Source organism: Typha angustifolia, chromosome 12 (genome assembly GCF_048772165.1).
Source record: "Typha angustifolia cultivar Huaian chromosome 12, ASM4877216v1, whole genome shotgun sequence".
Lineage (NCBI taxonomy): Eukaryota > Viridiplantae > Streptophyta > Magnoliopsida > Poales > Typhaceae > Typha > Typha angustifolia.
Genome location: NC_133250.1, coordinates 944,321 through 968,261, shown reverse-complemented (window position 1 = coordinate 968,261; position 23,941 = coordinate 944,321). Strand labels below are relative to the sequence as shown.

Here is a 23,941-nt window from a genome sequence, read left to right as displayed (position 1 = left end):
GCAGCGAACAGCACGACGGGCCAATAGGTGAGCTTACATATTATTAGAACGTCAAGTGTAACCTAATCTAACGGGTAGAGGGAGCGAGATTAGCTCCTTGTATTCGCAAAGGAACGACTGAGCTGTACAATCGGTCGTTGCATTATGACCATTAATTACGAGGATTGCAACCTAGCAATCAGAAAAAGATCCACTTTGCCATGACCTCACGAGTCTTAGATAGTAGTTTGATGGCTTCCAGAATAGCCCCAAGTTCACCAAAAAGCACACCGGATAGCTTTTTTTTTTTTTTTTCTTTTTTCAATTTGAGTTAATTTTCAAACTTATATATATTAAATTAAGCGTAATTCAATTTCAATTCAAACTTAAAACGAGACATAAACAAGGCAATCTATGAGACTAAACTAATGAACTAGTTTAGAAATGAGCTCTAGCTTAATGCAAATTTCCCCTTTAATTAAGGACCTTAATTAATAGAATCATCTACATCATGGTCTTCTTCATGTGTGAAAAGACTTTTGAGGCGTATAACATATTGGATTCACAAATGTGGGAAAGAATCTTTGACCAATTCCAAACTATCTTATCTTGTGCTTTATAAATATCTCCAACTCCTTTTGGTGGCAGTGAGATAAATGACAGCCTAAACTAAACTAATTGCCACTTGCCACTTGGTAGAATTTTAATGTCAGAGAGTTATTTGAAAGCATCCCACATTTGTTTAAGGGGAAATGTTTCAATGTTTCTTTTGACCAAATTAAAACTTTTTTTATTTATTTATTTTTTTATCAAAATAGGTCTGGGATATAATTCACTGTAGTTTTAATAAAAACGCTAAACTAATCAGCGTTTTTAATGTTTGCCAATTTTTTTCTTTTTCCTACTGGAAGATTAAGCTAAAGAAATTTATATACATAAAATACTAATCATTTCAGCGTTTTAGGATGAAATAAAAATACTGAACTGATTAGCGTTTTTGGCGTTTATTAGGGTTACAATAAATTAGATCCTATTTAGTAATAAATTTGAGAAGTAGTCTATTTCGGTACGGAACTAGTTTGGTCAAAAACTTAATTCACTATAGTCCTAATAAAAACGCTAAATGAATTCGCGTTTTTATAGTTTGTCAGTTTTTGTTCTTTTTTCTGCTGGGAAGATTAAGTTAAGTAAATTTATACACATAAAATACTAATTATTTCAGTGTTTTTGTTTTGTTTAAAGATAAAAATACTGATTAGTTCATTTGCGTTTTAGGATGAAATAAAAATGTTGAACTAATTAGCGTTTTTATTTAAAGATAAAATACTGATTAGTTCGGCGTTTATTAGGGTTACAATAAATTAGATCCTATTTAGTAATAAATTTGAGGAGTAGTCTATTTCGGTAACGAACTAGTTTGGTCAAAAACTTAATATTTTAAGGCAAACAAATTTATTAATTCTAATAAAAAAATGATATAAGAGGGGGGGGGGGGGGTGAGAGAGAGTCAATGAATGAGCCCTATACTTATAAATATCGATATGAACATTAAAAATAAATTGCGAATCATAATTTAGTCAAAATATTGAAAGCTTTTTTATAAAAAAATTTAAAAATATTTCAACATATTTATCGAATATTTAACCCTTGTGATGCTGAAATTGTTGTAAAATATAATCTGTTGACCTTCTTGGAGCAAAATTCATTATTATTATTATTATATTTCCTGACATGCATGTGAATCAATTCCATATATTATAAAAAAAACATAATCTAATTATTTAAGTACACAATATTTTAGTGATAATCGTGATTAGGCTAATAAAATATAGATAAATAACTCATGCTTGGTGGATTGTTAATTTTGTCAGCCAAATTATTGGGCCTATTAGTCCCATCTGGCCAACAATTATTGGATTCTCTAAGATAACAATGTCATCAAGCCCAGGTAATTGATTTTAAAATCCATATAATTAGAGCCATAATTTATGCTGCAAATGTTCTTATTCTGAATAGTTTTTTTTGGCCATGAACAGTGCATGGATTGGTCTACTTTGGCCCAAATATCACCCTAACATATTGATGGTCAAGACTAATTCAAATAAATTCGCTTCGCAAAATCGAAATCCAAGTCGAAAAATATTTACCCTTAAAATTATACTATACTAAAAATCATTGATTTGTTAGGTATATTGATTTGTTAGGATTTGTTTAAAGTTATTTAATTTAGTTGATGAGTCTCTAGGGTGAGCCTCTATATATGTGTGGATGAAACCCTAATTAGAGTTGTATGAGGATGATCATCTTGTTATTGGAATTGGCTTTATCCTTATCTCTTTCTCTCTTGTCTCTAGCCATTCGTGCCCTCTCCCACCTCCATTCTTCCACCGACCATTGGCGCCCTTTCCCACCTCCCTTCTTCCACCGTGCAAGTCTTTTATTGGCCTCTATCCCTCCTCTTCCACAATACTTCTCTTCCCTTCACACTAAGAACTAATTCACTGGAGGGCTATCAAGTTAGGATTTAAGTTTTTTGCGGATCGGCTTGGCCGGTTTATAACATATATACCTTTCAAAAATTAAAAATTAAAAGGGGTTCAGTTAAAAATTTCAAAAACTTAATCCTAACTTGATTTTGATTGAAAGCAGTAATAAATTGAGAGGCATGGTTAATATGACTTAGGGGTCTATTTGTAGATAGTATAATGTCAGGGTGTGAACCGCAAAGTCTCTTAAATAGAGGGCGTTATATGTAAATTTCCCTATATACTATAAGCGATATGATATAATTACCATATTACCCCTTCTACTGCTGGTCTCCGCCGCCTCTTCGATTTCTTCGTTCTTCATCTGGAGCCCAAAATCGTCATCTCGCTTTATTTTTCTTCCCGTCGTCGATCTCTCGATTCGCCCCGTCGCGTCTCCCCTGCTCGGCTTCTAATTCCTCTCGCAGCGGATTAGAAGACTTTTTCCAGGTAAAAATATTCCGTATTATTCCTTGGGTTTCTTTCTATTATCATTCTTGATGCCCTTCCTTTGATTTAGGTGTGGATATATGGAAAGAATCTTCGATTGTTGTGTGCAACTACTATAATTTGATGGTCATTACTTTGATTACTGTCTAGTTTGCTATTATGATGGTGGGATTGAAAAAATTGTGGTGTTGAATTGTTCTCAGAGTGATGGCGTTGAGACGATTACTTCAGAGGAATTCTATCGAGCAGTTGGCGGGCAGGATTTTGCCGTGCTCTTCTCGATGTTTTTCCGCTGCTGCTTCTCCAAGTCAACCGATCACAGCTACGCTGTTTCCTGGAGATGGAATTGGGCCAGAGATAGCGGAATCTGTGAAGCAGGTTCTGTTTTTAATACTTCTTTTGCTAATATCAAATTCTTCCCCTTACATCGATAAGATGATTAGGTAATTTTTTTTATTAGCTACCATGATTGTTTGTTAGTGATCTCGGATGATTTGGGCTATTAAACTGTAATTCTCTCTTGTTCAAATTGTTCCTGATTTGTTTGTAATCTCCCTTATTCTTTTTCATCCACAATATTTTTGGGGGGACTATGTGAGTAGGTTTATATGGAGATACTTCCATATTCCTAGTACAAGCTAGTTTAAAATGCTGGGGGCATTGAGCAAAGATATATTCTAAGGATATGATAGTTCTCTTTATGATCAAATCTTTTTATTAGACTCAAGGTGATTGTTGGATTGACATATGATAAACATGAGGTGCTAGTATAATTAAACATCATTTCAAACATGAAAACAAATTGCGGCCATCAACAATCTGGAAATTTTGGATCTCTATTTTGGCAAGTCACTGGTATTTGAGTTGTTTTGATATTAAAATCCTTTTAGTTCTTAAATTTTGCTGTGGCAATACATTATCATCACTGTTTAGGCCTTTTGCCAACAATAAGGTGTCGGCTGGAGTACGTTAGCAAACCTGTGAAGGTTCTTGGGAGAACCCAAAATTTTATGGTCCACACCGATCTGACATCTACAGTCTAGAAATGATGCCAAAATCTTGACCAAAGAACAATTGGTAAATAGGTGCTTGGCTGCTTGCCATGAATTAGATTTTCTATTGCATTTTGTGTGCAATATTGATAGCCCTACATGGCGATAGTTTTCCTTCTGTAAAAAAAATAAATTATAATTGACTTTCTAATAACCATAATAATTATTTCATGGATCTTTGAGTAGTATGGTTGGTGTTTTTATTGAATCAGATAGTGACATAATTCTGATACTAATGACAGTACTTTGCAAACCTGCTTGCAATAGCACAATGACAATAAATTATCTATGCCCAAGAATCCATGTTCTTTATTGTTTGTTCGCTATTTGATAGGAACTTACTGTTCCTTGGTTTAGATGAAATAATTAGAGGAGTGTCTTGGCAATGGTTGAACAGATATTTCTTTAAGGCCAAAAGATTAAAGAATATTAATATTCTTCATTTATTATATTAAGCTCTTTCTAAAACTTCCCTTTTCCATCCTCTTGCTAGGAAAGATGGCATCCATGCTATTTGGTATACATTACTCTGTGAAGAGTGAAGATCTCATTGTCATTTCAAGTTTTCAACATTGATTTTTCCTACTCGTGTTATAAATAATGTGTGTCAGTGCAGATCTTCAATGCTGCACAAGTACCCATAGAATGGGAAGAGCATTTTGTTGGCGACCAAGTGGACCCCAGAACAGAGAGCTTTCTAACATGGGAAAGTCTGGAGTCAGTGCGGAGAAATGGCGTGGGATTGAAAGGTCCTATGGCTACACCTATTGGAAAGGGACACAGGTCCTTAAACCTTACATTAAGGAAAGAACTTGGTCTCTACACCAATGTTAGACCTTGCTACAGTCTTTCTGGGTATAAAACTCGATATGATGATGTAAATCTGGTCACAATTCGTGAAAACACCGAAGGAGAGTACAGTGGCCTTGAACATCAGGTAAAAATTGTGCTGATCATTTGTTGTTATATTGTTTTCCTTCAAAACCTTGCGCTTTGTGTAGTGATATTGTTTAAGCAATCCTATATGCATCACTCCAGGTGGTGAGAGGTGTTGTAGAAAGCCTGAAAATCATTACCCGCCAGGCAAGTTTACGTGTGGCAGAATATGCTTTTCATTATGCCAAAACTAATGGCCGCCAAAGAGTGTCTGCTATACACAAAGCTAACATCATGCGGAAGACTGATGGTCTCTTTCTCAAGGTTGTGTTCATTGTAGTTGCTACATTCTTGTTAGATGGACAAATTTACCAAGCTCATTCTTCATTTGCCTGTGCAGTGTTGCCGTGAGGTTGCAGAGAAGTATCCTGAAATAACCTATGAGGAAGTCATCATTGACAACTGTTGTATGATGGTATTGATGAAGCTATAATCTGTGTCGAAACATTTTTTTGAAGATTGACCTCCATTCGATGTTATTAATCCCATTTACATCTTGAAAATAGCTGCTTCTACTTATCGTATTCTTATTATACATTTGCCTTATTACAGCTTGTGAAAAATCCTACTCTCTTCGATGTGTTAGTGATGCCAAATCTTTATGGGGACATCATCAGTGACCTCTGTGCTGGTTTAATTGGTGGCTTGGGTTTGACTCCCAGGTAACTGGGAGTTTCTTTCTTTCTTCTTCTTCTTTCTTCTTTTTAAATTTTTTTTTCTTTTTGTCTTGTTGGTTGTAAATTGACTTAATCTCCTGATTCCGTTGTAGCTGCAACATTGGTGAAGGAGGCATTGCTCTTGCAGAAGCTGTGCATGGCTCCGCTCCTGATATTGCTGGCAAGGTGATCGCTGTCAACCATGAGTTCATCATTTCCTATTTAATTTAGTCATTTGCCAAGAGAAAAGATACAGGAAAGCCAATTGAGATATTACATGCATGAAGAAATCCTGTTGAAAGTTTTGAAATTCTTGTTCCTCTCTCTTGATTTAGCTTGTTTGAGAGAGCTGGCAATTAATGTTGTTGTCTTGGTGTATCTTGCATGCACTTCTCCACATTGCAGGCATCATTATCTGAAGTTTCTCCCTAGATTACCCTATGAACATGCAATTACCACCTTCTTTCTATGGATCTCATGTCTTGACTCACTTTCCTGATGACATTTTTCTTATTTGGTTGTCCAGAATCTCGCTAACCCAACAGCTCTCCTGCTGAGTTCCGTCATGATGTTACGCCACTTGCAACTCAATGATAAGGCCAATCAAATCCATAATGCAATACTCAACACAATTGCGGAAGGAAAATATCGAACCGTAGACCTCGGTGGAAGCTCATCAACAACAGATTTTACAAAAGCAGTTTGTGATCATCTCTAAGGACTTGGTCTTTTCCCTCCAGTTGTTTAATATACAGAAGGACTACAAGTTATTATCCTGTTCTCCTATTATTTGAGCTGTTAGCTCATTTTCTGACAGAGAGTAATGCTCTCACTTGCTAACTCTTTGTTCTATTACTTCTGTTTAATTGTTTATGTAATAATTAGCAATTCTCAAGCAAGAGATTGCTTTGATCTTCAGTGTACTTGTGTCTTCATACACCAACTTCTATATTAGAAACCCCAAATTCATACCATTCAATTCATTTAGAATTCTAGTTTTCAAAATTTGCTGTTTCGAAGCACTAAGTGATGAATTTGAATTTTAGTAGCTGTAATGAAATTGTAGAGAAAACTTTGAAACAATAATAATAAACAAAGAAGACTCGAGCAAATTGGCTGAATGATCTTATTTTATTAAAGAAAAATAAGCCTTTTAACAGGCATACAGCAAACAACCTAAGCTGAAAATATGGAAATAATAACCCATGTAAGCTTGACCAAGTGCTTAGTAGTTATTGCAACATTGAAAGAGTCAAAACTTATCTGTGACCTTGAAATTAAGCAAATTAAGCAACTAACAGAACAAACCCTCCCTTAAACTAAAATGCAATCAAAGCATTTAGTTTACATTTGGTACCTCACATACATTGTTGATTGTCCCTCTTAGATACCTAAGAACTCTCTTAGCAGCTTCGAGATGCAACACAGTTGGTGTAGCTATGAAACGACTAATGAGGCTGACTACAAACATTAAGTTTGGACATGTAGCTGTGATATACATCAACCTCCCAACAATTTGTTTAAACTGAGTCTCATTCACTTTGGCTCCTTCTTTATTTCTGCTCAACTTAGAACCTGGCACTATTGGATTGCATACTGAATTACTTCCTTTCATGCCAAAACATTTTAGAATGTCCATTGCATACTTCCTTTGGCAAATGTAAATTCTATTTGAGCCTTGTAGCACTTCAATACATAAAAAAACCTCGTCTTCCCCAAGTCTGTCATGTCAAACTCCTTTTGCATAGATTCTTTGAATTTAATCATCATAAGTTCATCATTACCGGTATAAATGAGATCATCAACATATACACTAACAGTAAGAACTTTACCTTCTTTGTTCCACTTGAAAAATAATGTTTACTCACTTTGGCTTTTCTGAAATCCTTCTTTGAAAAAATAAGACTCTATACGACTAAACCAAGCTCTTGGAGCTTGTTTTAGGCCATACAAATCTTCTCATAGCCTTTTGATTGATCCACATACACATTCTCACTTAAGGTGCCATATAAGAAGGCAGACTTGACATCAAGTTAGAATAATGTCTAGCCTCGTTGTGCAGCTAGTGCTATCACCATCCTCATAGTATCTATTCTAGCTACTGGTGCAAAAACCTTTATATAGTCTACTCCATGTTCTTGTGAATATCCTTTTGCCATCAGCCTTGCTTTGTGCTTATCTATCTCACTAAGCTCGTTTAGCTTAGTTTTGTAAATCCACTTGACCCTAATTTTCTTTGCACCTGTTAACTTCACTAACTCCCAGGTTTGGTTTTTCTCTATGGCTTTGATCTTAGCTTCCATGGCTTGCCTCCATCTAATACTTTTTACTGCCTTCTCAAACTCATAGGATCTGTGGAGTCAACTAAGGCCATGTTGATGATATCTTCTCCTTTAGGCAATCCTTCTCCTAAAACATGGTCTTCCATCCAAATTGGAGGTTGCCTAGCTCTGCCCTCCCTAGCATTCATCCCTTCTTCATTTGTCTCATTTTGACTTCCACTATCTGTTTCACTTGAGTCACTTTGAGTTCCATTTTCAGCTCCATTACCTTCTTCTTCCCCATTTATGTTTGCCTCAGTCTCATCTTCACTATTTGCACCATCTTCATTATCTCCCCATCCCAAGTCCATCAATATTTCTTCTTTGTCACTTGCATCCCAATTCCATTGGTCTTCTTCTTCAAAGATAACATCTCGGTTCACTATAACCTTTCTTGCAATAGGATCATAAAGCTTAATAACCCTTTGTGTAACACCCGTAAAAAAAAAAAAAAAGCGCACGCGCCATGCGCATGCACCCTAACCGCAGCGCACGCGCTTGGCGCGTGCGCTGACTCCTTCTTCCCTCTCCCCCACCTCTCGCAGTTAGTTGCGAGAGGTGGGAGAGAAGGGCGCCGGAGTGGAGTTAACTCCACTCTGTTGCCCTCTCCACCTCATCTTTATTTAATCTCCACCCAATTCCCCCCTCGAGTTCTTTTTTTTCGGAATCTTCTCTTCTTCGCTTTTCCCTACTCTCTTTTCTCTCCCGAGCCGCCGAAGTTTTCGTCATGGGCAGCGAGTCACCAGAGCACCGGCAGCCAACCAAAACCCCTCACCTCGATCGTCAGGTTAGCCTTCATCCCCTCTTTATTTCAATTTGAAAATAGTCTAGTTAAGCATGCGTAATTAGGATTTTATTTTCGTCTTCTTTCACCGGAGAAATACGCCGACCGGCGACCTCGGGTCGACCACCCATCGGTTTGGGAAGTTTCCCTGTTTTTCCCACTTGCTGTAGGTACCCAAATTGGGTACCCACGGGGCGCGTGGGAGGCGATGCCATGTCGCCTCCCACCGCCGGGTTTCTTTGGCACCAGCGGTCACCACCGACGGTGGTGGCCTCACTCGTCAACCTCGACCGACCCACCTCTTCACTTGAAAGAGGTGGGTACCCGAGAAGAGGGCTTCGAGCCCACCTAGCTCTCAGTTGAAAACTCCATGGCCGCCAGCCATGGAGTTCCTCAACTCTTACCCTCCGGCCGCACTACCCGGAGGTTCTATCCACTCCTGCGCCCAAGTCGAACTAGTCAACTTGGGGAGAAGTTGCTGGAGCCGGGGGGGGGGGCTGCCGGTGACGATGATCACCGGCAGCAACACCCCTTTCCTCTGTTTCTCCTTCTTTGTCAAGGAGATGAGGAGAGGGTGGAGGTTGGGCCCCCACCGCTCTCTCTCTGTGGGCTGTGGCGTGGGCTGCGTTGCAGCCCAAGTCCACAGTCCCCTTTCATTTTTTTAAGGTCTCGGTGGACTGGGCTCTGGAGCCCAGTCCACCCCTTGGTTTCTGGTGGGCTACGCACCTCCTTTCTTGTTGTCAGACTGGGCTCTGGAGCCCAGTCCACCATCTCACCCTGCTAGACTGGGCTCTTGAGCCCAGTCCATTACCTCTGGTCCAGTGGGCTGCAGGTAGGTCTGCAGCCCACTCTCTCTCTCTCTCGCACTCTCACTTAATTTGCTGGGCCTTGAACTCAGCCCAATCTTTAACATTTTTAACCCTAGTCTAATTAATTTTGAGTATGTTATTTTTCTTAAATTCTGTTAGCTACCTAAATTGTAATTATTATAATTTTTCTCAACCATGTTATTAATAAAATTAGGGACTATACAAAATCAAAATAGTATTTGAATTTATTAGTCTTTTCAATTATCTTCACATTTACAATGTGAACGGCTCTAATGACCATTATTATTTTAATTAGGACAAATAATATCTCGGACCTAGAGAATCAAACTTAAATATATACACAACAAGATGGTTAGTTTATAAGTCCATTAATTTTATGTCTATTTTATTTATAAATTATTAGATTCAGCATTGTGATCTTGAAATTCAAGAAGAGCCGCCTGATTAGGAGAGTAAGACGGATTCCAGAAATACCCCAGGTGAGTAGAATTTTATAATAGTCTTTAAAAATGCATGCTTATGTCATATCTTATCTGTGATAGTTAAATACCGTTTTCTTATGAAACTTATATGACATCACATATTTGCATTTAATTACATGTCAGTTCTTACTTGTATTATTTATCACTTAATGCACATGTATGATAGACTCTATGATTGTTTATAATATCTGTTATTGTGATGATTATGTTAAATAAATAATAGAAGTCATGGCACCACGTGCACGTATCACTATTAGTCAAGTCCTAGTTAGGCGGTGCGCTTTTACCTACTCAACCCGGGGTTAGGAGTAGAGTGTATATTATATAGTATCATATTAGCGGCCTACACCTGAGGTCGGTAGCAGGTGGAGCACTCAGGTGATTGCCTGCCATAGTTGGAGACTTGACTAGTATGATATTAGAAAAGATGATTGAGATGAAGGGATTGTAGTTCTAGCGGTACCCGAGGACGCAGGGTCAGGGCGTCTATTGAGCTGTGTGCTCTTACCAGCTGTATGTGATGATTTCGCTCTGTGCGATAATTACTAGAACGGTGTTGATGGGCCTACGACTGGGGTCCTTAGTCTGATGGCCACAGACAATCGGTCATATGCAGCGTCGCCAGGCATGTATGAGCGATAATACCGCTAGTTGACTAGTCCTCCTCGATTTTTATGATGCTATGTGAGATATGTTATTGTGACTTGACTCCTGTGTGGATTTCTATGTAAAATAAGCTATAATGATGAAGGCTATTAAAAGTCATAATGTACATTTTTTCCTGACATGTTATGAGTTGCATTTTTACTTATCATGTAATATTCTTAGACTATTATTAGATTTTACTTGCTGGGCCCCGTGCTCACCGCCATTTTTGGTGGAAATATTTCAGAGATGATTATAGAGGATGCAGACATCGAGGAGTAGCAGATTCATTCCTTATTTTTAGCATTGTTTATTCTATCATTTCAGTTGGACTTAGCCCCTACGAGGGTATTTATGTTTTAGCAAATTTGTGATGGACTTGTATTCCTAGAGGCTTATTGAGGCCTATGATATTATAATTCAGGATTATTTGTTGGATTATTATGGTATTTCTTGACTTATTCAGATACTTGGTGAGATTATTTCACTGACCGATCACGTGGGAATCACGTGGACATGCTCCACGTGAAGAACACGTGAATTTTTGGAAGTGGGTGTTTCACTTTGACTCATTACTTACACCAAGAAGCATACAACTAAAAATTTTATCTTCAAGTTTTGTCCTCTTCGTATCTGGAATATGAGTGTGTGCCACATATAGGGCTGTCAGGCTTGACGAGCAGCTCGGGCTCGGCTCGGGTGAAGCTCGAGTCCGGCTCGGCTCGATCAGAGCTGAGCCGAGCCCGAGCCATTATAATAGGCTCGAAATTAATATCGAGCCGAGCCTGAGCTGGAGTCGGCTCGCTCAGGCTCGGCTCGATAGGCTCGATAGCCTGAGTCCCTATGACTAAGGACACGTGGCATAAGGAAATATTGCCACGTGTCCTTCACTAACTCATTCTCACCCGTAACATACCTCAACATTCATCATCCTCACCTACCCCACCCTCACCTACCCACCCTCATTAATTACTTCACATTTCCCATCACATCACCTTCCCCATCATCAATTCCCCCACCCTCACCTTCACTCTCACCCTCATCCACCCGATCACTTTCATTCTTCCCTCCCCGTCGGTCTCCATCGGCAACGACGGCAAACCACCACCACAGCGCCACACCTTCCTCCGTCGTCGGCCTCCTCCTCCTCCTCCTCCGTCGTCGGCCTCCTCCATTCGTCTCCGACTCCTTCGGCAAGCCGCCGCCCACGTCGCCACCGCCCACGTCGCAACCGCCCACGTCGCCACCGCCTTATCCTCTAATCGAGCTCGGTTAGGCTCAGCTCGAGCTCGGCTCGGGTTGAGCTGAGCCGAGCCTGAGCAACATTGTGAGGCTCGAAACTAATTTCGAGCCGAGCCTGAGCTAGAGCCGGCTCGCTCAGGCTCGGCTCGTTTACACCCCTAGCCACATATCCAAACACTCTAAAAAGCTCAACTGATGGTTTTTCACCACTTCATACTTTTTCTAGTGTCATCCCCTTGATTGCAAGTGTTGGAGATCTATCTAGAATATAAATTGTCCATCTCAAAGCCTCAGGCCAGAAGGTCTTTAGCATTTTTTTCTCAGACAACATTTATCCAACAAGGTTCATCACAGTCCTATTCTTACACTCAGCTACTCTGTTTTGTTATGGGGTGTAAGCTGTAGTTAACTATCTCCTTATATCATTTAACTTGCAATACTCATTAAATATGAAGGAGTTGAATTCACCTCTTCTATCTGTACGTCAGTATTTAACAGACAATCCACTTTCTTTTTCCACAAGTATTTTGAAACATTTAAAGTAATAGAATGCATTCGACTTCTCTAACAAAAAATATGTCCATGATTTTCTAGTGTAATCATCTATGAAGCATAAGATGTACCTTTTTTGACTATTAAATGATGGAGTGATAGGACCACAAATATTTGCATAGACAACTGTAGCTTTTGTGTTGCTCTCCACTGACACTTCTTAAGAATTGGTTCTCGATGTGCTTCCCTTTCATGCAATCTGTGCATACAATAGTGGATGTAGGTAATTAAGGTAGGCCTTGGACCATTTTCTTGCATTGGAGTGTTCTTGATCCCTTATGGCTACGGTGAGCATATCTACAATGTCACAGATGTGTTTGGTCTTGTGTTGTGGTGTGAAAGCAAGCCTCTTTCTTTTTCTCTTGAGTTTGAGCAAATAGTACAAACATCCTATTTATAGTCATTTTGGTGTGCAAAATTAAGCTTTTGGTCGGATGATATATCCTACACATTCTAGATTGAATGAGAATAGCCAATCCTTTCCTTTGTAGATAGCCTATGCTCAAGAGGTTATTCTTTAATTTAGGCACATATAACACATCTTGAACTACATGATTTACTCTATTCACTTTCAATCTCACACTTCTTTTACTAAGCACATTCATCCTTGTATTGTTGCCAAGTTTCACCCACTACTTGAAAGCTTTATTTCATCTCACTAAATTTTGACTTGTCTCTACACATGTGATTCATTCAATTCATGTTCAATCTCACACTTCCTTTACCAAGCACATTCATCCTTGTATTGTTGCCAAGTTTCACCAACTACTTGAAAACTTCATTCATCTCACTAAATTTTGACTTGTCTCCACACATGTGGTTTGAGCATCCCGAGTTAAGGAACCAGATTTCTTCTCTCTTTACATTGACATAGGACATAAGTAATAACTCTTCTTCCCCTCCAAATTCAGCATAGTTTGCCTCTTTGCCCCAAGATGGACATTCATACTGAAAATCTTCTAATTTGTGATAATTGTAGCACTCAACAGTAGCTTGATTGAACTCTTCTTCTATCTCTTCTCCTGAAAGTGCCTCTGCATCTTCCTCTTATAGTATTATTTTCTTCTGAGCTCACCTTTTAGGCATGCTCGTCTCCACTAGATTTGTGGAATTTTTGCTCATGTACCACCAGTGAGGTCTAGAGTTCATCAATTGTAAGTGTGTCGATGTCCTTTGACTCTTCAATCGAGACAACTACATAATTGAATTTCTCAGTTAAGGTTCTAAGAACTCCACAATGGCGACATCCTTCATTACTTTCCCATTGCTCCTCATCTTATTTGCTACACTCATAACTCTAGCAAAATACTCAGTGATGGTTTCACTTGCCTTTATTTCTGGTACCTCAAAATCTATTCTCAATGCTTGAAGAGCTGAACGCTTTACCCTAGCATTGCCCTTGAACTTCTTCTTCATCAAATCCCATATTTGCTTCGAGGTACGCTTCTCTAGAATTTGTTAAGGATAATCTTATCTATTGCTAGAAATAGGTAATTCTTCACTTTGAGATCTTTGAGCATCAAATCCTCCGATTGCTTTTGCTGTGCCTTGAACAATACAACTCCTGCCTCTGGTTCTTCATAACCAATTTCAACAAGGTTCCAATAACCCTTGGACCTCAAGAGATTCTCCATGAGCATGCTCCAATGGTCATAGTGACCATCAAAACGTGGAATAGCAGTCTGCATGAATCTCTTCTCTTCACTCATTCTTTTTTTTCTCTCTTTAGTGTTTGAAGATCACTCAAAAGACTGCTGCTCTCCTTTTTCTCAGGGCCATGAGGGGTGCTCTGGTACCAATTTGTAGAGAAAACTTTAAAACAATAGTAATGAACAAAGAAGACTTGAGCAAATTGGTTGAATGATCTTACTTTATTAAAGAAAAACAAGCCTTTTAATAGGCATACAGTAAACAACTTAAGCCAAGAATATGGAAATAACAACCCATGTAAGCTTGACCAAGTGCTTAGTGGTTATTATAACATTGAAAAAGTCAAAACCTATATGTAACCCTGAAATTACGCAACTAATATAACAGAAATTTGATAATTTATAGTTTGATTTGGATGAAAATTATCTTTCACTTAATTTTTTTGAAATATCAAAGATAACTATTTATTTTGTTAATTTAAGCTAGTGAATGGGTTTTACTAATTTCTAACTTATTCCAAACAATTGAATACTCAAATTCCTTAATTTATATAATGGTTGGGTCATACCAATCTAAGATGAAGGTGATAGGTTCAAATCCTTCCATAGAGATTAGAGTTGATATTTAATGAATTTTCAATAGGAGTATTATGTGTGTATGTTTAGATTTCTTATGATATTTTATTCATGAGATGATTAGTTCTGTTATCCAACCTATATATTAGAAAAATATATATATATATTTAACGTCTAATTTATAGTCTTGTGGTCAATACATGGAAAATAAATCAATTCACTTGTATCCAAATGAAGCCTATCGAAACTTCTATGCAAACCATACTTGAATTTGCTCGATTTGTTCCCAGATTATAATACATGTATATTCTCATAGCTTTTTTAACTTCACGTCGGATATTTAGTGAACTAGATATTAATATATAAGTATATTACGGTGAAAGATAACTAAAATATCTTTATAGAAGCTTGATAAATATAATATTTTTTAAATTCAACCCGTTATGTTAGGCTCATTACGTCAAATTCAAGCCCGATATCTAATCGGTTAATTAGTCGAACCGTGAATAAAATTTTAGGTGTGATTAGTATAATCTTACCTAATAAAAGTCGGAATGAGTTTGCACACCTTCACCGTCGCCGTCACCGATTCTAGCTTATGTTTCCAATTTAGGAGTTTTCGATAAAATTTAATTCCGTGCCTTAAAACTTTATTATAATTATATACTGTACTTTGTCTCATTTTAGTCAAAAAGCCTGGCCCAAGTTCACCAACCCAGCCTAGAATCCTCCACTAATTCTTTTTTTCTTTCTAAAAAGAAGAAAAAAATGAACCCAACCAAACATTCTACCCACATGTCGCTCCTCCATTGGCCGCACCAGATTGGGCTCTCACGTATCAAAGAAAAAGCGAAGGCACTGGCCTGTGGCCGCCATCCGAAAGCCCATCATCCCGTCAGCTAGCCATGGCGGAGCGTCTCTCCTCTTCCACCTCCACGGCCGCCCTCGGCGCCACCCTCCTCCCCAAGAAAGCCATGGCGGCGACCCGATCCGCCCTCCCATTCGTCTCCTCTCCCCGTCGCCTCTCCTCCCGATCTCTTCTCCGCCTCTCCTCCTCTTCCAACTACTCCCCCTCCTCCTCCTCCTCTTCGTTTCATCTCAATCCCCGCCTCTTCCAGGTTAGTTTCTATTGCGTCCTAGGTGCTTGCCTATTTGTTTATTTGATTACCATAGTCATCAATTGAACTGGGATTTGTAGGTGGGGCGTGGGATGAGCTCGATGGCGGCGAGGTGCGCGGCGTCGGATCCGGCGCAGCTGAGGAGCGCGAGGGAAGACATCAAGGATCTATTGAAATCTACCTCCTGCCATCCCATCTTGGTACAAAAAAGGAATCCTAAGTCAAACTGTCATATGAAATGCATACCTTTGATACATTATCGAAATGGATGTGCTTTGCACTTTGTACCCTTAAATTAAGTCCTAACATAATCGAGTTGTTTTGGCATTTGATTACATCTACTATTGCTAGAATTATTCTATTGTTCAACGCTGTTTCTTTTCCTAATATGATTTGAACTTTGATGACTCTTATTGGAAATATTTTTGGCCTGCCTGATGAGAGCTTATTACTTGTTCGGCTTTGTATCTTGATGTAAGAATATACGTTCATTGTTTTAGCATATAATTACATATACTATTGCTAAAAAAAGTAGTATAGGAGAATTGTCTGTGTTATTTAGAATTGCTCTATCTTATGTTGATACTTCTTTTTTCAATAAGATTGGAACTTTGAGTACTCTTACCGGAAATTTTTGCCTTTTTCTAATAAGTCTGCGGGTTACAGGTTCGTCTGGGATGGCATGATTCAGGTACATATGACAAGAACATTGAGGACTGGCCGCAACGAGGTGGAGCTAATGGAAGCCTGAGATATGAAGTAGAGTTAAAACATGCAGCCAATGCTGGTAAAATTTCTCTACCATATACACTATAAGTTTTTCTCCCGTTGCGGATGATGTTAACATGGTACTGCAGGTCTCATAAATGCTTTAAAGCTTATCCAACCAATCAAGGACAAATATACAGATGTTACTTATGCGGATTTGTTTCAGCTAGCCAGTGCTACAGCCATTGAGGTCTTAATTGGCTTCTAACTTGAGTAGTTCTATATCTAATATGAGAAAAAATTTAAATGAAGTGTTACTCATATTTTCACCATTCTCATTTCAGGAAGCTGGTGGCCCTAAAATTCCCATGAAATATGGGAGGGTTGATGTCACTGGACCAGAGCAATGCCCAGTTGAGGGGAAGCTCCCTGGTTAGTAATTCAGTTGATTAAACAGTGCACAAATTAAACATGTACATCTTAGCCCTTTCACTTTCAATGATGTTATCATTCATTGTTGTCAACAGGTTTTCTGGAATCATCTAGAAGACCTTTCTTCTGCACTTGTTCAGCTTCTCTTTCTTCATTTTGTTGCATTTAACTGATATCATTGTTCTGTTTTGTATGTTCAGATGCTGGCCCACCTTCACCTGCTCAGCATTTGCGTGATGTATTCTACAGGATGGGCCTTAATGACAAGGTTTATGCTCATAGAAATTCATGAATACAGTTAATTTATTTATTTATGTTAGAGTAATCTTTTCAGCTGTTTGATGTCTGTCTGCAGGATATTGTTGCCCTGTCTGGAGCACATACACTTGGAAGGTCTAGACCAGAACGCAGTGGCTGGGGAAAACCAGAAACGAAGTATACTGTATGTTACTATAATTTTTTAGATGAAATCATGCTAAGAAGCAGTAAGAAGTACATTTGCTAAATTTATATACTACCTCACAGATTATCTACTCTAGAAATTTACACAACAATAGCTTCTCTAAGTACTTACTTCTCTAGACATTTATCCAGACATATTTTTCTGATTTATTCTTCTCAATTTCATTTAATGCAAATGAATGGTCCATGCATCATAAAATTTGAGAATCCTTTAAAGGTTTTACGGGAAATACTAAAAGTCCAGTGTACACTTCATCTAACTTTATACAATCGGTAACTTGGCCTATATCAACTAGCTCATCAGTCATGGAATCTCATTTGTGTGTACTAGGGGTGCAAAGGAGCCCAGTATGAGTGAGCCGGCTTTGGCTCGAAATTGATTTCAAGCCCTATTTTTTTGTTTAGAACTCAACTCGGCTCAAGTTGAGCCGAGTCAAAGTCTTAAACGACATATTTTCAAGCCATAAATGGCCTGACCCAATTCAAGCTGAGCTCAGTTCAAGCCTTAAATGAGCTCATTCATGCCATAAATGAGCTGAGCTCAATTCCGAGCCTGACCTGAGCCTAACCTGAGCCTAAAACATATACATAGTATATATATATATATATTAATAGATAATATTTTTTGAGCTTACCAAACTGAGCCTGAGTGAACTGGCTTTGGCTCAGGCTCAGCTTGAAACTAATTTTGGGCCATATTTTTTGTTTAAACTCAGCTTAGCTCAATTCCCAAGCCCAAGCCGTTTGTTTATTTTGGCAGCCCTAGTGTGTACACTGAGAGGGTGCTTTCTCATTTGATCTTTGTACCTTAGACCACCAAAAGCAGAAGCACAGCAATATCAGAAAACTATTGAGTTCATTTTGGAAATAAGGTCTGCTGAATTTCTAAGGCATTATGCGGAGCTGGGCCGGCTTTTGACGCTCGCGCAAAAAGCAAGCTTCAGTTCTGACCCTGATACATGACCGCTGGTGAAACTTGGACCTAAGTTCAGCAAATTGATTTTAAGTTCAGTTACGACATATGCCAATTAAAACACATTTGGAAAATTCTTTGTAGGATGCTTATACTTTTCATCATATGAAGTAGTATGCAGCAAGTTGGGAGACCACGGCATAAATTATTTTCTTCTCAATTGTGATCTGTGCAGCTTTTCTCAATTGGCAATATGCAGTTTTTACTGTCTGTTCTATATAGGACAGTATGATGGTAGTAATTTATGATCAGGATCCATTATCAGAAATTGCTTGCCTTAGAAAACAATTTGAGAGTATATGTGAGTGTTCTACCTTTATCTAGACTTAGACTATGTTTGGATGGTGAGTAGGAGAGATAAGAAGGGAAGAGAAAGGAACAGAAAAGAGCAGAAGAGAAAATAATTTTCTCGTCTTGTTTGGATGATACGAGAGAAAAAAAGGGAAGAGAAAGGGACATAAAAAAGAGAAGAGAAAATAATGTTTGGATAATATGAGAGGAAAGAAGGGAAATGGAGATAAATTTGAGTTTTTCTCTTCCTTTCTCTCTCTTTCTCTCTATTCCCAGAGAGAAAAAAATTTGATTGTTAGAGGTTAATTTTTTCCTTTTACTTTCACCTCCATTCTCTCCTAAATTTTCTATTCAAATGAGAGAAAATAATTTTCTCTTCTTATTTTCTCTTCTCTTCTCTCTTATTTTCTCCATCCAAGCAAGGTGTTAGTTCCTTAGATCTTGGTATTTCTTCTTGATATTAGTTATTGCATTAGAGCTGGAAACCTATATAGTTTAATGTAATCTAACTAGTGAAATTCATTTAGAGCATGTAATATTTTGATAGAAAGGTGCAAAACTAAAAGGTGAGAGACCTTAAGATAGAATTCTATGGTCACATACTTCTATGTAATGGAAACCAAAAGTTCAGTCCTTTGTTTGTATTACTATAGCACTTTTTTAACATCCTTGTAGTTCCATTCTGGAAATATTCCATATGCTATCTGGACTTCACAATTGGCATGTTAAAGGTTGTCATAATTTAACTTATATTTACTTAAAGCATATATGCCAATTGCTAATAATATAAAATATGCTGACAGGTCTTCAAAATTTGGTACTTGAAAGGCTGAATAAATGTGATAGTTTTCTTTAAATTAATCAAGTACTTTTATTCACTAAGCTAGCACTGATAATGTATCTAATGTAATGAAATCTTATGCTGGATTGGCAGTGAATATCCTGTTGTTCATTAACTTTATTTTTTTCATCACTCCACAGAAAGATGGACCTGGCGCACCTGGAGGACAATCTTGGACAGTGCAATGGTTGAAATTCGATAATAGTTATTTCAAAGTAAGTTCTTTTCAAGTGTTGAAGGTTATGTTCTTTTCTGTGTTATATGGTGATTCTAGCATGCATATCCATTTAGGACATCAAAGCACAAAGAGATGAGGACCTACTAGTTTTGCCTACAGATGCTGCATTATTTGAGGACCCATCATTCAAGGTAAATGAATATGTTCAGACTAAACCTCAGAAGTATCCATCCTAAAGTTGGAAGGCATATCTACCTGAGAGATTTTTGCAGGTCTATGCTGAAAAATATGCAGAGGATCAAGAGACATTTTTCAAGGACTACGCCGAAGCTCATGCCAAACTCAGCAATCTAGGGGCAAAGTTCGATCCTCCAGAGGTCAGTGATTATATCAAGTCAATACATTTTTATTGGAAGGTTTCGTTTATTAAAATGACTAAAGAACAGTGGGATGACAGTCTCACTTTTATGGGGTCTTTACAGTTAAATTGATATCATTGGAATGGTGCAGGGTATCTCCATAGATGATGGACCCAAAGCTGCTGCACCAGAGCCATTTGTGGCCGCGAAATACTCTTCTGGTGAAAAGAAGGTAGAGATTTGGCTTTTCTTTCTCTCTCTCTCCTTCGTTTCTTCCAACGATTTCAAAGAGTCGTGCAAAGATAAGCATGTTGTGCCTCTTCTTAATGGAAATTTATTGTGCTACTTTCATGACTTGCAGGATTAAAAACAACGAATCATCTTTTCTTCTGCTGCGTCTTTTAATAGCACAACATGAAGCTTTTTCCAACAGCGAATACTTAAATATTGGAATAATATTGAGAAAAACATTAGAAATAAATAAAACTTGTATTTGAATTGCAGAGAGAGCTATCGGATGCTATGAGGCAGAAGATAAGGGCAGAGTATGAAGCTATAGGAGGCAGCCCAAATAAGCCTTTACAATCCAATTACTTTCTTAACATCATAATCGTAGTTGCCGTCTTGGCAATTTTGACTTCTTTGCTTGGAAACTAAATAATGTAACTTTGGCTTGTGATTCATCTTCCATGAGCCATTTCTTTGCAATTACAACCGCAAAGGATTGAAACCTTGTTTCTACATGGTAATTTTGATTGCATGAGTATATAATCAAGCAGTGTCCACTCCACTCTGTGTTCATCTCTGAATTGGCAATATGTTTGTTTTCTTGCAGGATTATTGCCAATGCCAAAGGTTTGCAGCATCTTTCTTTAAGCTCTCTTATTTTTATTTCAAACTTTATTGGGTAGATTCATAGAAAGCTTATATCCAATGCTTCTCAAATATCTACATCATTAAAAAAGCAAAATCTCTATATCATGCGACTGGGCCTGCATGGAATCCAGCCACGTCGATACTCGTACAAACCTACCGTTGGTTCCTTTTTTGGCCAAGTTCGGTACAACCATTAGTAGTAAGTGTCGCCTTTCTCGTAAATATCCTCCTATAAGTTTTAAATCTCATTCAGCAAATTACTCACGTGCACCTCACATGTTTCCCCCTAAAAGGCTGACCTTTTCAATTGATTATATTTATATCGTGACAAGTGCCCAAGTCTCTCCCTCTCAAACAAAGCCAGATACAAACCACCAAAGCTGTGCAGGCTACACGTTCCACTCCGGTAACCTTAATCACCTCGCCTTTCGATTCACCACTCAACAAACTCTCGCGGTGCACACGACCATGCTCTTCGGTCAGGATGTTGTGGTAACCTCATGGGCGGTAACTGCACCCGCCCCCCAACTTCGACAAGCGGAGAAACAAAAAAGGAAGCGATCTCAAAAAAGAATTATTCCATCTTTTGGACGCGAAGGCGGCAGAGAGAGAGAGAGAGAGAGAGAGAGAGAGAGAGAGAGAGAGAGAGAGAGAGAGAGAGAGAGAGAGAGAGAGATTTTGAGTTGCGATCGCCATTTTCGATTTCTATATTCTTTCTTTCTCCTCTTCCAGCCTAAACCCCTAGAAGAGGAGAGAGAGAGAAGAGAGAGAGAGAGAGAGAGAGAGAGAGAGAGAGAGAGAGAGAGAGAGAGAGAGAGAGAGAGAGAGAGAGAGCACTTCTTTCTCCTATTCTTGGATTCTAGCAAATAAATGTCGTCGAAGTCCACGCGATCGAGCATCTCTCCTTTCCGATCGCGGCGAGCTCCGACTCCTCCGGCCTCCTCCTCCAGGACTGGAGCTCGACCGACGACCCCCTCCTCATCTGGCGGCCGGCCGACGACTCCATCTTCGTTGGTCGCCGCCCGGCCGGCGACCCCCTTGTCTTCGTCGTCGTCGACCTCGGCAGCTCGCCTGGCGAAGGTTTCGCCCGTGGCGACCTCTAATGTGAGTCCTCCTTCGTCTCTGCTTCCTGATTCGGCTAAGTCGAAGGAGAATGTCACGGTCACGGTTCGATTCCGGCCTCTAAGGTACGTTTACTTCTCTCTTCTCCGTAATGTAGTAGTTTTCCGTGCTCTAGATGTGATAAGAAATGGTTTGTGTTAGTGCGAGGGAGATTAATAAGGGGGACGAGGTGGCCTGGTACGCTGATGGGGATAATACTGTTCGGAATGAGTACAATCAGAACATTGCATACGGTTTCGGTTAGTGCTCTTTTATTTTGTTCCAAATTATTTATTATCTCTTGGGAACGACCATTGGTTTGTGCGGATGGACTGAGCTGGTAGTAGCTAAGTTCTTATTTGTCATCATTGAATAGCATTGCTACCGTCCCCCTTGAATTCACCCAAACAGAAAACTGCAGGGCACACGCCAAAATTTGGTGGAATTAGGTGGCACCTTTTGGGATTCGGTGTAGACAGACCCTATCTGGGTTGATTGGGGTGCACTGTGAGATGTGTGCCACCATATTTGCCATAATTGTGCCTACTGCCGCTCTATTCCTGTGGGGCCCCTGTTTTCGATTTTGAATGTGACATGTGCATGTGGTTAATACGCCGATGCTCATTCAATGGTATGCCCTAACCTACCTGCACTAGGGATGTAAACGAGCTGAGGCTCGGCTCAAAATTAATTTCGAGCTCTTTAAAGATGTTTATGCTCGGCTCAGCTCAACTTGAGTTGAGTCAGACCCGAGCCCATATCGAGCCCTAGCTTGATTAGAGGAGGAGGAGGCGGAGGAGACAGTGAGGTGGCGGTTTGCCAAAGGAGGAGGATGAGGAGGCCGAAGGAGGAGGAGGTCGATTGATAGGAGAAGGCGGTGATAGCTTGTCAATGGAGGATAATGAGGTTGGATGAGGAGGTGAGGAGGAGGAGGAGATGGCGAGACGGTGGCTTGTCGATAGAAGACAAGGAGGCCAGATGAGGAGGTGAAGGAAGAGGAGGACAAGGAGGAGGAAGATAAGGAGGCTGATGTCGGGGTTGACGACGATGGAGGAGGAGGCCACCGGAAGAGGCCAGATGAGCCGATTGATGGAGAAGGAGGAAGAGGAAATGAGGAGATTGGGTGTAAGGTTTATTGGGAGTTTTTTTATTAGATTTAGGGTTAAGGTTAGATAGAGATACGATATAATAGTCATTGGATTAAAGATCTAATAGTTATACATATATTTATATAATATATATAATATTAATAAATGTTATAATTAAGCCGAGCCTGAGCTAGCTAGCTCTAGCTCAGGCTCAGTTTAGCTCAAGCCAAATCAAGCCGAGCCCGCCGAGCTCAAGCCGCTCGTTTATTGACACCCCTAATTTGCACGGATTGGGATGTGCTGAATCAGCTCCCACTTTTTATATTTGTAGTTTTCATACTTACCAATGGTCCCCATAGTTTTAGTTTCAGAAGAGAGGAGAAATAGCATGCTAGATGATGCTGGATCATGGGGTGTTGCTATTAGGGGTGGATAGGGTGGTAATTTACTCTTTTTGGCACTTTTGCAGTGCATTGAGTGAATTGGTTGATGAAAGTGTAGTTACCATACTTAGCAACAAGTTATATTCAACGCTATTACCAATAGATGCACTAAAACATGAAATAAATGTAGCCGGATGATATTATCAACTCTTGGATTCTTATATATATATATATATATATATGCTAAAAATAGAACTCTTGGTAACAATATGTACTGCATGAAAAATGCACTAAATTTTTAATGGCTATTTTACTTAGATGTACAGGGTTTATAGGTATAAGTTGATTCAGTGAGGTTCCTGTAATGATAAATAATTTTTTGATTGATTTGAGTGGCTAATTATGAATTTCTTGACTTAAATTTTTTTTGTGTGGCTCAAATGGTTTAATCT

General features: G+C 38.9%; 3 protein-coding genes across 7 annotated transcripts in view; all 3 read left to right on the top strand.

Annotated features, from left to right (window-relative positions):
• The first annotated feature begins 2,795 nt into the window (after window positions 1-2,795).
• On the top strand, window positions 2,796-6,581 carry LOC140772697 (isocitrate dehydrogenase [NAD] catalytic subunit 5, mitochondrial-like). Of its 3 annotated transcripts, none has more exons than XM_073114890.1 (8): window positions 2,796-2,954; window positions 3,158-3,332; window positions 4,623-4,943; window positions 5,045-5,206; window positions 5,283-5,357; window positions 5,495-5,604; window positions 5,712-5,784; window positions 6,125-6,581. In XM_073114890.1, exons 2-8 carry the CDS (start codon window positions 3,162-3,164, stop codon window positions 6,314-6,316), a joined length of 1,104 nt encoding a protein of 367 aa, XP_072970991.1. In that variant the 5' UTR covers window positions 2,796-2,954; window positions 3,158-3,161; the 3' UTR covers window positions 6,317-6,581. The 3 variants fall into 3 exon arrangements, with proteins under 3 accessions (XP_072970991.1, XP_072970992.1, XP_072970993.1); XM_073114891.1 differs by lacking the exon at window positions 2,796-2,954 and adding an exon at window positions 2,960-3,024; XM_073114892.1 differs by lacking the exon at window positions 2,796-2,954 and adding an exon at window positions 3,059-3,080.
• An 8,922-nt stretch (window positions 6,582-15,503) lies between these two features.
• Window positions 15,504-20,831, top strand: LOC140771890 (probable L-ascorbate peroxidase 6, chloroplastic/mitochondrial). 2 transcript variants are annotated; one of them, XM_073113688.1, is made up of 12 exons: window positions 15,504-15,797; window positions 15,878-15,997; window positions 16,464-16,584; window positions 16,655-16,755; window positions 16,850-16,937; window positions 17,138-17,205; window positions 17,293-17,379; window positions 19,645-19,719; window positions 19,796-19,873; window positions 19,955-20,059; window positions 20,193-20,273; window positions 20,546-20,831. In XM_073113688.1, exons 1-12 carry the CDS (start codon window positions 15,585-15,587, stop codon window positions 20,696-20,698), a joined length of 1,290 nt encoding a protein of 429 aa, XP_072969789.1. In that variant the 5' UTR covers window positions 15,504-15,584; the 3' UTR covers window positions 20,699-20,831. The 2 variants fall into 2 exon arrangements, with proteins under 2 accessions (XP_072969789.1, XP_072969790.1); XM_073113689.1 differs by having other exon boundaries at window positions 15,507-15,797; window positions 20,403-20,567.
• The window catches only part of LOC140771888 (kinesin-like protein KIN-7E, chloroplastic), a 25,927-nt gene continuing 22,665 nt past the window's right edge, over window positions 20,680-23,941 (top strand). The window contains exons 1-2 of one of the 2 annotated variants that reach the window (XM_073113685.1): window positions 20,680-20,786; window positions 20,877-20,896. Coding sequence is in view for 1 of the 2 variants with exons in the window: in XM_073113684.1 (XP_072969785.1) it covers window positions 21,788-22,104; window positions 22,181-22,278 (415 nt within the window). In the remaining variant the exon portion in view is untranslated. Of the gene's footprint in view, window positions 20,787-20,876; window positions 20,897-21,673; window positions 22,105-22,180; window positions 22,279-23,941 lie in introns of those variants that run through there. The other variant, XM_073113684.1, reaches the window with a different exon arrangement.

Bases quoted from the DNA above. Each gene is read 5' to 3' on its own strand.
- LOC140772697 (XM_073114890.1), top strand. From the start codon at position 3,162: ATGGCGTTGAGACGATTACTTCAGAGGAATTCTATCGAGCAGTTGGCG. The intron at 3,333-4,622 runs GTTCTGTTTTTA...GTGTCAGTGCAG, and splicing joins TAGCGGAATCTGTGAAGCAG to ATCTTCAATGCTGCACAAGT. The intron at 4,944-5,044 runs GTAAAAATTGTG...GCATCACTCCAG, and splicing joins ACAGTGGCCTTGAACATCAG to GTGGTGAGAGGTGTTGTAGA.
- LOC140771890 (XM_073113688.1), top strand. From the start codon at position 15,585: ATGGCGGAGCGTCTCTCCTCTTCCACCTCCACGGCCGCCCTCGGCGCC. The intron at 15,998-16,463 runs GTACAAAAAAGG...TGCGGGTTACAG, and splicing joins CCTCCTGCCATCCCATCTTG to GTTCGTCTGGGATGGCATGA. The intron at 16,585-16,654 runs GTAAAATTTCTC...ATGGTACTGCAG, and splicing joins AAAACATGCAGCCAATGCTG to GTCTCATAAATGCTTTAAAG.